A 12,972-nucleotide genomic window follows, 5' to 3' on the forward strand; every position below is an offset into this window, starting at 1 on the left:
ACTGCACACAATACTCAAGATGTGGTCTCACCAAGGCCCTGTACAACTGCAGCAAGACATCCTTGTTCCTGTACTCTAATCCCCTCGCTACGAAGGCCAACATACCATTTGCCTTCTTAACCGCCTGTTGCACCTGCATGCTTACCTTCAGCGACTGGTGCACAAGGACACCCAGGTCTCGTTGCACTTCCCTTTCTCCCAATCTATTGCCATTCAGATAATCTGCCTTCCTGTTTTTGACACCAAAGTGGGTAACCTCGCATTTATCCACGTTATATTGCATCTGCCATGCTTCTGCCCAATCACCCAACCTGTCCAAATCATACTGGAGTTTCTCGGCATCCTCCTCACAGCACACACGCCCACCCAGCTTTGTGTCGTCTGCAAACTTGGAGATATTACATCTAGTTCCCTCGTCTAGATCATTAATATATATTGTGAATAGCTGGGGTCCTAGAACCGATCCCTGCGGTACCCCACTAGTCACTGCCTGCCACTCGGAAAAAGACCCGTTTATTCCAACTCTGTGCTTTCTGTCTGCCAACCAGTTCTCTATCCAAGTCAATACCTTGCCTCCAATCCCATGTGCCTTAACTTTACATGCTAATCTCTTATGCGGGACCTTATCGAAAGCCTTCTGAAAGTCCAAATACACCACATCCACTGGTTCTCCCTTATCTATTTTACCAGTTACATCCTCAAAAAATTCCAGTAGATTAGTCAAGCACGATTTACCTTTTGTAAATCCATGTCCTCTGGACCTGATGGCCTGCATCCTAGGGTCTTAAAAGAGGTGGCTGCAGAGATAGTGGATGCATTGGTTGTAATCTACCAAAATTCCCTGGATTCTGGAGAGGTCCCAGCAGACTGGAAAACCGCAAATGTAACGCCCCTATTTAAGAAAGGAGGGAGACAGAAAGCTGGCAACTATCGACCAGTTAGCCTAACATCTGTCATTGGGAAAATGCTGGAGTCCATCATTAAGGAAGTGGTAGCAGGACATTTAGAAAATCATAATATAGTCATTTGAGTCAGCATAGTTTTATGAAAGGGAAATCATGTTTGACAAATTTTCTGGAGTTCTTTGAGGATGTAACGAGCAGGGTGGATAAAGGGGAACCAGTAGATGTCATGTATTTGGATTTCCAGAAGGCATTCGATAAGTTGCCACATAAAAGGTTACTACACAAGATAAGCGCTCATGGGGTTGGGGGTGATATACTAGCATTGATAGAGGATTGGCTAACTAACAGAAAACAGAGAGTTGGGATAAATGGGTCATTTTCAGGTTGACAAACTGTAATTAGTGGGGTGCCGCAGGGATCAGTGCTGGGGCCTCAACTATTTACAATCTATATTAATGACTTGGATGAAGGGACCGAGTGTAATGTAGCCAAATTTGCTGATGATACAAAGATAGGTGGGAAAACAAATTGTGTGGAGGACGCAAAGAATCGCCAAAGGGATATAGATAGGCTAAATGAGTGGGCAAAAATCTGGCAGATGGAGTATAATGTGGGAAAATGTGAGGTTATCCACTCGGGAAAAATAAAAAAAGCAAACTATTATTTAAATGGGGAGAGATTACAAAATGTTGAAGTACAGAGGGATCTGGGAGTCCTTGTACATGAATCACAAAAAGTTAGCACATAGGTACAGCAAGTAATTAGGAAGGCAAATGGAATGTTGGCCTTTATTGCAAAGGGAATGGAGTATAAAAGTAGGGAAGTCCTGTTACAACTGTACAGGGCATTGGTGAGACCACACCTGGAGTACTGCGTGCAGTTTTGGTCTCCTTATTTAAGGAAGGATATATTTGCATTGGAGGCAGTTCAGAGAAGGTTCACGAGGTTGATTCCGGAGATGAAAGGGTTGTCTTATGAAGAAAGGTTGAGCAGGTTGGGCCTATACTCACTGGAGTTTAGAAGAATGAGAGGGGATCTTATTGAAACATATAAGATTCTGAGGGGGCTTGACAGGGTAGATGCAGAGAGGATGTTTCCCCTCGTGGGGTAATCTAGAACTAGGGGGCATAGTTTCAGAATAAGGGGGCACCCATTTAAAATGGAAATGAGGAGGAATTTCTTCTGAGGGTCATGAATCTTTGGAATTCTCTTCCCCAGAGAGCTGTGGATGCTGGGTCATTAAATATATTTAAGGTGGAGATAGACAGATTTTTAAATGATAAGGGAGTCGAGGGTTATGGGGAGCGGGCAGGGAAGTGGAGTTGATCCAAGATTAGATCAGCCATGATCTTATTGAATGGCGGAGCAGGCTCGAGGGGCCAAATGACCTCCTACTGCGCCTACGTCTTATATTCTTATGTTCTTTTCGGCCTCTCCCAATGGTATTCATGGTCCAGCTAGTAGAAAGAACATTAGAATGACCTATGGTGACTTGACTGTTGTACCTTTGTAGAAAGTGTACCAGAACATCCAGGGCTGTTACTGGATGAGGGAGGAATGTTAGCTGAGTCACCGGGAGAACTTCCTGCACTTCTTTGAATAGAGATATGGAGGGGGCATAGAAAACTGGCGGCAATGCATTGGCTGCCAGTTGTACAACCCGCTCGATTTTCTAATTTCTCTCCACGGATGTTGCCTGGCCTGCTGAGTTTTTCCAGCATTTTCTGTTGTTATTTCGGATTTCCAGCATCTGCAGTATTTTGCTATCCCGCTCAATTTTCTTTGCAGTTGAAATCAATGGAAAGGAAGATCGTGTGTGGTGTGTAACAGGTGGCCGATCCAACGCTGCCAGTTTTTTGCCCCTGCCAAAATTGAAAGTTACCCCCAGAAAGACCAGAACTGGCAGATGTGCCACAGTTTAATATCTCATCCAAAAAGCAGCATCCTCTATCAGTCAGCAGCAAGCCCTTACTGTTGCACTGGAGTGTCAGCCTATACTGTGGAGTGAGGGTTGAGCTCATAGAACATGCATAACTCTTTCTTGACTGTTGGTACCCACCGCAAATTCACCTGGTCTTTCAGTGCTCTCGTTAACTGCCACCATCAATTTCATTAGACATAAGCCTATGTTACAGTCACTGTCAGCTATACTCTTCGAATACTATACACAAAAAGCCTTTTGACTTCTACCACAGGTTTGCTGTACGCCAGCTAATAATTCATGGTGCTCAGATGTGTAAATAATAGTCACCAATACTTTCAGCAGATTCTGTGGAGCTGTTGCAACCTGTGGGTACAGATTATTTTTATAATACCATTGCGACATTGAGCCCAATGTCTCCATTTTGACTGCATACCATATTGTCACGATGTAGTCTGAAACTGATGTGTGTCTAAGTAATCTTTCCAGTCCATGGGGAAATAATCCGTCTCTAAAGTCTACAAGGAAATTGGAAATGATCAAAACCAGTTTGCTGAAGGAATACGGAATTCACTTAAGGAGTGGCAGTCCCTGTGATTCAGACACATTCAGACTTTGCCTTTAAAGCTCACAGATGTAGTGTTTTTTAAAAAAAGAGTTGCTCTGTTCTGCTTTCAATTTTGAATCTGTAGAATTGCATTGGAAGTTTAAAAAAAATAATAGTGAATGTCCAGATACAGTAGATGGTGCTGACTCTCCCAGTTGTGCTGATATTGGCTGAGTGGCAGCCAATGATTATTTAGGACCTAGAAGAATATATTTATATTTAATTTTGAGGACCTATATATAATGACCAAATGAATAGAAATGAAGAATAAACAATTGGCAATGTCAGAATGTGGTGAAGTATAAGTCTCATTTCTAGAATGCATCAAATAAAGAAAATAAAAGCTGCAAAGCTGTGCAGGAAGCCATGCTTTAGAACTTACATTTATAATAGCACTTTTCATCTCCTCAGAGTGGCCCAAAGCATTTTACTTTTGAAGTGCAGTCGCTGTTCTTTGCAGACAAATGTGGCAGCTAATGTATTATGACAGTGTATATGAGTAGCAGAAAATTGTGTTTACTGTACAAAGATGCTTACCATCTTGTTTAACATCTATGCAGCATTACAAAAAAGCATTGAAAATAAGTCGTCACAGGTAATTCTCGGCTTTTCCATGTCTTGCTGCTTGAAACAAAGGATAAAGCATAAGTTGCAGAGATTCACACTTTGTTACATGTGCATTTTTAGCAAGATGTGGGAGGCGGTGCCACAGTGCTTGAGGAAGCAGAGGTTTGCACCTCATTCCGGGTACAGGGCACTCGATGAATCTCACCTCATTTGCGAGCATTGTGAAATTCTATGCCTGTTTGTTTCTGAAATCTGCATGAAACTTGTGCCAATGAATTATTTTATAGGTGGCAAATGGGGGACTTGGAAAAACATTTGCTTACATCTGATTCACTTACATGTGAAATCATCTACATTTCATGCTGCATATGTAACCTGTTGAGCACAGAATGTTTTTGCAGCTTTCAAAGTTCACATTTTACCTCACATTTTGTAACACCTGTAGAAGCAGCTTTACTGATCATTCTTGAGTACCCTCAAGCAAACCTGTTTAGTTATAGAATAATTCACTGTTTTCTGAAAAATCTTAAAATGTAGTCTTTTGTTTTGAAGCAGAATGCTACCATCTTCAAAAGGTTAAAGAATCTTAAATGAATTGCAATGCTTTTGAAATAAATGCGGTGACTTTACTGTGACATTGTTTTCTGTTTCTGACTGCAGTTGAGAATTTAGAAACCTTTGACTTGAAATGATAACTGCCACTAGAATTTCTGAAACGAAATTAAACTTTGCATTCTCCATGCTGAAATTCGGCGTGTACACACTGTGTATATCAGAGGCTTTGTTTACGCGTCCAAGTTAAATTTTTCTGGATGGGACACTATGAGATGGATTTGAATTGCTGTGTATTGAACTTAAAAGTGTATTGATAGATGGAGACAGTGTGATAAAGCTTCATTTTATCTGTTCGGTTCCTTGAATTAGTAATTCATGTACTAATACTGGGAAGTTTCTTTGCAGGATGGAAAAAATGCCCGTACTATCCCACTGCCTGGCTATGAAATCGAACTTCCCAGTCCTGTTGATATGATTGAGAAGAAGCATGCTTTCAAGCTGAGGCAATCCCAACAGATCTTTTATTTTAGTGCAGATGATGAAGAGATTCAGAAAAAATGGATTGACATCATTTCAAAAACTGCCAAGGGTGAAGTCGAAGAAAAACCAAGCAACTCGGTAGAATAAAAACTGGTGGCCAAATTAGCAACAAATGAAACCAAGCTGACTGTCTATGGTGTGAGGTGTATTTGCCATACTTGAATTAAACAGCGAGGGCACTTTCATTTTGAGGAAGATGTTTAAAATTCAGCTATATCTACATACATCAGTATCAGATTTAAGTGTTTTGTGTGTTTTTGGTCTTCAACAATTAATGCTACTGAGGAACCTAAGCACATCAGAAAAAGTGTAGTAATTTACAAATTAATCACTTTATTGATTCCATTCCAGTCCTGTGCAGTACGGTTTCTGTGTAAATGTGTTTAACACCAGTACTTGCAATCCCTCTGTGCAACATGTATAGTAATTCATTAGTTAAATGTATGTTGTTAAGTTAAAACTTGTGAATGCCTGTGGCTGGCCACTTCCGGTCTATCAATTGTCTGTATTCAATTCCTTAAACACACAGTGCTCTTTGTCCTATTTGGCATTTGGTGATGTAATTAATTTCTTCAGAAGTAAAAATGCTAAATGGATTTTCTTCTCTCATGTTCTGTACTGTTAACAAAAGGCAGGAAAATGCTGTACAATTTGCAAATTTATGCTTCCTATAGCTTCTGTGGTGGAGAAACCCGAACCTGAAATCTGTATGTCAATTTCACTTATTTATGTATTGTGCTTTTAAATAAACATTCCTGATTTTCACCATTATTGCACTCTTAGACAAGCTGAAGTCAACCACATCAGACTATTCTGCATTAAGTGAGAATTATCCAAAATCCCAGGCATTCTGTGTCTGGGCAATAGCCAATTCGAAGGATTTGAAGAAGGGAAATCAACTGGGTTGAGGCTTCAGTCTCATTGAAACGTATAAAATTCTGAGAGGGCTTGACAGGGTAGATGCTGAGAGGCTGATTCCCCTGGCTGGAGAGTCCAGAACTAGGGGGCATAGTCTCAGGATAAGGGGTTGGCCATTTAGGACTGAGATGAGAAATTTCTTCACTCAGAGAGTTGTGAATCTTTAGGACTCTCTACCAAAGATATTCAAGACTGAGATCGATAGATTTTTGGACATTAAGGGAATCGAGCGTTATGGGGATAGGACGGGAAAGTGGAGTTGAGGTAGAAGATCAGCCATGATCTTATTGAATGGCGAAGCAGGCTCGAGGGGCCGTATGGCCTACTCCTCCTATTTCTTATGTTCAGAAAGAACATTGCTCTTCGCTATTTCTTAAATAGTAATGATTTCCTGTGAAGCTGGCACAGAGTTTAAAATATGAGCTTCCCTACATGGAGAAAAAATTAAAGGACAGTTTGTCATGCTAGAGTGGAAGGAGGCTTGTGTGGAGCATAAACACCGGCATAGACCTGTTGGGCCGAATGGCCTGTTTCTGTGCTGCAAATTCTATGTAATACTTTTGGGCACATTCTAGCACCTGGTTGTAGGTGCAATCAACAGAATCCCAGGATACATTTGCCACACTACCATCACTTCAGTTGCAAACTGGTGCACGATATATGGGGAGATAAAAAAATAGGTAAATGGCATTATTTAAAAGCTTATGACAGACTTCCTTAACTACAACCATCTTAGATTTTATTTCATTAATTAGCCAACTGAGTCTCTAGGGCACAAGTAATAAATTCCTGGCAGGAATGCGTCTTTTTTTATTTTAAAACAAAAGGTGTGGAAAGGGGAAAATGTGTTTGAAATGTTCAGCGAGAGAATTACCTGCTGATAATTAGATAATTCCTCTGACTATGCAGGTTTTATGTTCCACACGTTATGTCGCACTATTCCTGCACTAAGTCAGGGGTGGCCAAGCGTGGGCTGCATGGGTGTGCGCCATAGAACATCGGGCCACACACAAAATCTAAATCCACATTCCCATTAATATACTTAGCTCTCATCAGACCATCAAAATCTATGACTAATATTAGGATTTGCCCGACAACGTGCTAAAAACAGCCCTTTCCAAAACTCCAGGCCCACAAAATTGAAACACTGCAAACCAATAAATAAGTACAAATGTGGCCCTAGGACAACAGGTTAAATACCCCTGCACCAAGTGATACAGTATTCGGGACATGTTTAAAAGTGGTGGAGGTGAACAGTGATAATGCTACTTGCTCTCATTAGGGTTGGCTGTGGGGGTAGGTATATGGATACTCAAACACCTATGGAGTTCTGCTCACTGGTCTTTGCTAATTACATTTCTAATCATAACAGAACCAACAGAATAGTCAACTGTTTTCAGTCCAAGGCAGTGCAGCAGCTTTTTTCCCACCTGTTAGACTGGGATTGCAGCTGACATGTTATTAATAATGCTGGAGTAACTATTCCAAACATTGCTACAGTGCCAGATGTGGCAGTGTTATGTTGTACCTATTGTGTTGGAATGCTGTGAACTATATCTTCGCTCTGGTGCAAAACCTGCATATGTAACTAGGGCATTTGAAAATACAGTACTGGTTTTATGTTTTTCTTGCCCAGATTTGTTCTCTGTAAAATTCCTTGTCACTTTTTATGGTGCATGCAATTTTTTGTACAACTGCTTTGGATTTAATAAACATTAGTTCTTCAGTACACACTAGCCCAAGACCAGCACACTTAAAAGACTAAAATAATGATTCAGTTTTCCCTGAATAATTTTAAAAACCGGAATATAAAGTAGGAAAAGACCATTTGGTATAGCAAGTCTCATTTTCTAATAGACCAAGTACAATTTGCACTGTCACTGACTTTCCCAAACTACTTTATCTTTTGATGAAAATAAATACCCAAAGCTAAAAGTGTAAAAACATAACCTTTTTTTTCACTAACGTGAAGACAATCAAGCGAAAACTTCAAAGCAACAATTTAATATTAGAATCTACATTTTCAACTCAGCTGGTTGAATTTCAACACAAAAGCAAAATACTGCAGATGCTGAAAATGCTGGAAATACTCAGCAGGTCTGGCAGCATCTGTGGAGAGAGAAACAGTTAACGTTTCAGGTCGATGACCCTTCGTTAGAACTGGAAAAAGCTGGAGATGTAACAGATTTTAAGCAAGTGTTGGGGCAGGGAAAGGGGGGAGGGGAAGGAAAGAACAAAAGGGAAGGTCTGTGATAGGATGGAAGGCAGGAGAGATTAAAAGATGGTGCAAGGCAAAAGGAGATGGTAATGGGACAAGATAAGAAACAAAAGATGGCTCTAGATGAAGTGTAAATGGCACTGGCAGAATGAAAGACAGCTGCCATGTGGGAGAGAGAAAAAAATTAAAAAAATGAAATAAATGGGAAAAAAAGGGGGTATGGGGCAGAGGTTACGGCCTGAAATTGCTGAACTCTATGTTGAATCCAGAAGGCTGTAAAGTGCCTAATCGAAAGATGAGGTGCTGTTCCTCGAGTTTACATTGAGTTTCATTGGAACAGTGTAAGAGGCCGAGGTCGGTGAGGTCTGAGTGGAGCGGAGAATTAAAGTGACAGGCGACCGGAAGCTCGGGGTCACACTTACGGACTGAACGGAGGTGTTCCGCAAAGCGGTCTCCCCAATGTAGAGGAGACCGCATCGTGAGCAGCAAATACAGTATACTAAATTGCAAGAAGTACAAGTAAATTGCTGTTTCACCTGGACAGTGGGAAAGGTGGAGGTAAAAGGACATGTGTTGCATCTCCTGCGCCTGCACGGGAAGGTGCCGGGCGAAGGGGAAGGGCTGCCCACGTGGCAGCTGTCTTTCATTCTGCCAGTGCCATTTACACTTCATCTAGAGCCATCTTATGTTTCTTGTCCCATTACCATCTCTTAATGTCTCAATCTCTGCTGCCTTCCACCCTATCACAGACTTTGCTTTTTGTTCTTTCCTGCCCTTTCCCTGCCCCAACACTTGCTTAAAATCTGTTACATCGCCAGCTTTTTCCTGGTTGAATTTCATATGGTTTACTTCAATTATTTTTTTTTAAATCATGATATTGAATGCTTTTGATAAAACTTCATAAGGGAGAAGGGAAACAGAATTTCTACTTATTTCTAGTCTCGCTTAAGATTTACCAGTTCTGTTCATTTGTTCTATTTCTGCAGTCACTGTTTAAATTAAACATAATCTGCTTAAATCTAAAGAATCCTTGACTTTCATGTTTTGAAGTGATGAGTCATGTCCTCTCTCAATTGTTCTTTATTTAATGGCAAGTTTTGTCCATCTTGCCTCATACTGCTTTTGTCTGAATGTTTTTTTGACAGTTGGGAGCCTATAATTGCACATAGTGTTCCAAATTTTGCCTCACCAAAGGGTTATACTGGATCAAAGTAGCCAACACTCTCAAGGTGAATCCAAGTACTCGACGGACCATGCATTAATTGGATGCATTCAATGAAGAAAATTCATGTAATAATATCATGACTACTGTTGTCAAATAAGGCAAATTAGAACTTTACATGTTACATTTGGATGAAGTGGTCAATTGGAAATCCAGTATACATTTTGTTTGACTTATCCAGGCAACGTGTTACATTTGTATTTTATTATTTTATTCTCAGTGTCAAGGCCACATTTATTGCCCATTCCTAGTTGCCCTGAGAATGTAGTGATGGGCCTTCTCTTAGAACTGCTTTGGTTCTTGTGCTAATGGTGTTCCTGTGATGGTGTTAGGTAGGGAATTCTAGGATATTGGCACAACAATGTTTAAGAAACTAATATATGTCCAAGTAAGAATGGTGTGATACTTGGAAGGGGATTTGAAGGTGATGGTGTTCCAATAACATTTCTGCTCTCGTCCTACTTGGTGGTAAATATCAGAGGGAGCGGAGCTGAGCTGCTACCAAAGTAAGCTTGGAAAGTTTCTGCAGTACATCCTGTACATAATATATACTGCAGCCACAGTGTGCAGCTGATGCAGGGGTGGCTATTGAGTTGAGTGGCAAGGCGCCTGTCAAATGGACTGCTTCTTGAGTGTTGCAGCTGCACCCATCCTAGCGAGTGGTGAGTATTGCCTGATACTCCTAACTTGTCAATGTACAATGGAACCTCCATGACACTGGAGAAATCTATTATTTAGTCAATGACAGAGTTCAGCTAAAAGTTGAATCCCTGATGATTTACTTTAATAAATTTTGACAGTGCACGATCATATATGAAAACAGGTAGGAAAAGATGAAACTTCTGCACACCATAACCCCCATTTCCTTTGTCCCACTTCCCCAACCAGTCAGCAATGGAATCTTCAGGAGGAGGCCAAAAAAGAGAAAAAAAATCCTTGGGCCAATTTAGGGGGGAGAAATTCCTCTCTGATCTCTGAAGGTGATCAAAAATTCCAGGAGAACGCAGTGACATCCCCCAATACTCCATCAAATTAGGAACTTGTCCAGCTCCCTTTTATACCTGTGCAGTGAATTTCTACTCGCTGCACGGGCCGACAACTTGTTCCATAGGTCGCTGGCTCTATGAAAAGAATTACCTCTTGACATCCAACCTAGTTTATTTAATACTTATATAACGTGTACACATGCACACTTGTCTTCCCTAACCTCAAATTGTTTTTCTGGGGTTTATAAATTGTAAAGAACTATTTGTAAACTTGCCAAAAGTTCACAAGTAGCACCATTAAAACTGGAAACACAAATGATAAAAATTAAACTGTCTATAGATATGGGCCAGTTTATTAACTTTTCCCTAATGCACATGATGAACATGGACAAAACTTGATGCATTCCTGAGCTGGCTGGCATATCAAATAGCCATTGGCACCTATTCTGCACAGTTGATTCTAGTAATTTTAGATTTAACTTGTAGCCTCTGATGCACATTATACTGTGGTGTAGCTAACACCCTGAAAACATTCTGATTTCAGCATTCCAGCTGTGTCTGATGTATGGCCTATACTAACATTTTTTATATACAGCATAAATTTAAGGTAAGATTTTTTTGTGAACTGTATTTTATGGCACTTGAAAGAATGTCATTGCATAAATTTTTAAACATTCATTTTTTAAGCTGTCTTAATACATGTTTTATTTAAATTACATCATTATATAAACTCAATTTAGTTTTTCAAAAAGAAGCATGGAGAATTCTATTTGTGGAAAATGATTATGGGGAGAAAATTGCAGGGCTACAGGTAGACTATCCTTTATCCGAACTTCCGAAAACTGAAAACCTCTAAAAACTGAAAGTTTTTTTGTTCAGCGTAAGTCGTGCGCACGACATGACCAGAGTGGCGCACGACTTACGCTGAGCAGGGCAGAGGGTCACAGAGTTCCCTCCTGGGCAGGAGATTGCAGGCCGAGCCGGGCAGTGTGAAGGAGGTACCGGGAGAGTGAACCCAACAATACAGCGGCACGTCCGATATTCTTTTCTCCCCCCGACCCGACCTGAACCGAACCGCGGCCCGTCCGATATTCTTTTCTCCCGACCCGACCTGAACCGCGGCTCGTCCGATATTCTTTTCTCCCCCCGCCCCGACCCGACCGATATTCTTTTCTCCCGACCCGACCCGAACCGCGGCCCGTCCGATATTCTTTTCTCCCCCCGACCCACACCCCCCCCCTCCGGACCCCCCCAACCCCGGACCCCCCCCCGACCCCGACCCTCCCCCCTGGACCCCCCCCCAGACCCCCCCGACCTGAACCGCGGCCCGTCCGATATTCTTTTCTCCCCCCCGACCCCCGACCTGATTTGCGGGCCAGCTTAGTAGGAGTCAGCCGATATCCAGCTTTCCAGAGAAGCAGGAAGGGGAATGAGACACGGAACAGTCGCAAGAGGTAGCCTGAACTTTTACAATTTATATTAAATACAAATTTCCCAGTCTTATAATAATACCTTCTGAAATCCGAAAAATTCCGAAAACCGAAACTCAGCTGGTCCCAAGGCTTTCGGATAAGGGATAGTGTACCTGTACTGGGAAAGAGCAGGGGGTGGGACTAATTGGACAGCTCTTTCAAAGAGCCAGCACAGGCACGATGGGCCAAATGGCCTCCTCCTGTGCTGTAAGGTTCTAAAATTCTATAATAAAAACAGAACATGCTGGGAATACTCAGCAGGTCAGGTAGCATCTGTGGAGAGAGAAACAGAGTCAACGTTTCAAGTCGACGACCCTTCACCTAAGATTCTATAAATGTCTTCGAGAAGGCTAACCAATTTCAATACATCCCTAAAATTAAAAGCAAACAACTGAGTGAAACCTCAGAAACTCTAATAGGTCACTGTGAATTGCTTTTTTACTGAGATGAACAGGTGAATCTGTATCGTTGAGGTGACCGGTGTTAGATTGATGTATTTGTGCACAGCTACTCAGGGTAGCTCTGCAAAATAATTTTTCTATAATGAAAACAATGGTGATATTACAATGTCATGTCCCAAAAGTACATTTTTTTTAAATTGGGTTGTATTTATAATTTTATATATGTACCCCACCACGCCAAGGTGTCAGAGGTGCAGCTGATGCTTGCGGGGATAAGTAGGTCGTGAAGATCCCAGCAAATGCCCTCCTTCGGGGATCAGATAACTCTGGGCCAAGTTGATGAAGCTCTGCAAAAAGCTGAGTGTTAAATTTCACTAAGAAAGAGCATAAAGAGAACATAAACAACAGCAAGGCCCCTGGGGCAGGAAACTTCTCCAGCTACCAGAGGTTCAGAGCCCCTAGTCTGGATCCAGGTCTCCATGGGAGAGGGGAGGAAAAGGAGAATGAGACACAAAAAAGAGAGAAAGGGGGAGGAGGAAGTATGTATAAAATATGCAGCATGGGGAGACATAGAAAAAAGATCTTAGCAGTGAGGTGCATACTGAAAATATGAATTGCACGCTCCTGTCCCCTCTAATGAATGAGCATATAACATTCTGC

At 41.5% G+C, this 12,972-nt stretch overlaps 1 protein-coding gene across 1 annotated transcript in view; it reads left to right on the forward strand.

Annotated features, from left to right (window-relative positions):
• Positions 1 to 5,866, forward strand: part of LOC147111113 (FYVE, RhoGEF and PH domain-containing protein 3-like) — a 316,038-nt gene extending 310,172 nt beyond the window's left edge. Inside the window, exon 19 of the mRNA XM_086001672.1 lies at positions 4,961 to 5,866. Within this exon, the coding sequence (XP_085857798.1) occupies positions 4,961 to 5,182 (222 nt within the window). The 3' untranslated portion in view covers positions 5,183 to 5,866. The remainder of the gene's footprint in view (positions 1 to 4,960) is intronic.
• Positions 5,867 to 12,972: the final 7,106 nt, after the last annotated feature.

Source organism: Somniosus microcephalus, chromosome 11 (genome assembly GCF_052327205.1).
Source record: "Somniosus microcephalus isolate GS21.2 chromosome 11, FLI_Smic_1.0, whole genome shotgun sequence".
NCBI classification, from domain to species: Eukaryota; Metazoa; Chordata; class Chondrichthyes; order Squaliformes; family Somniosidae; genus Somniosus; species Somniosus microcephalus.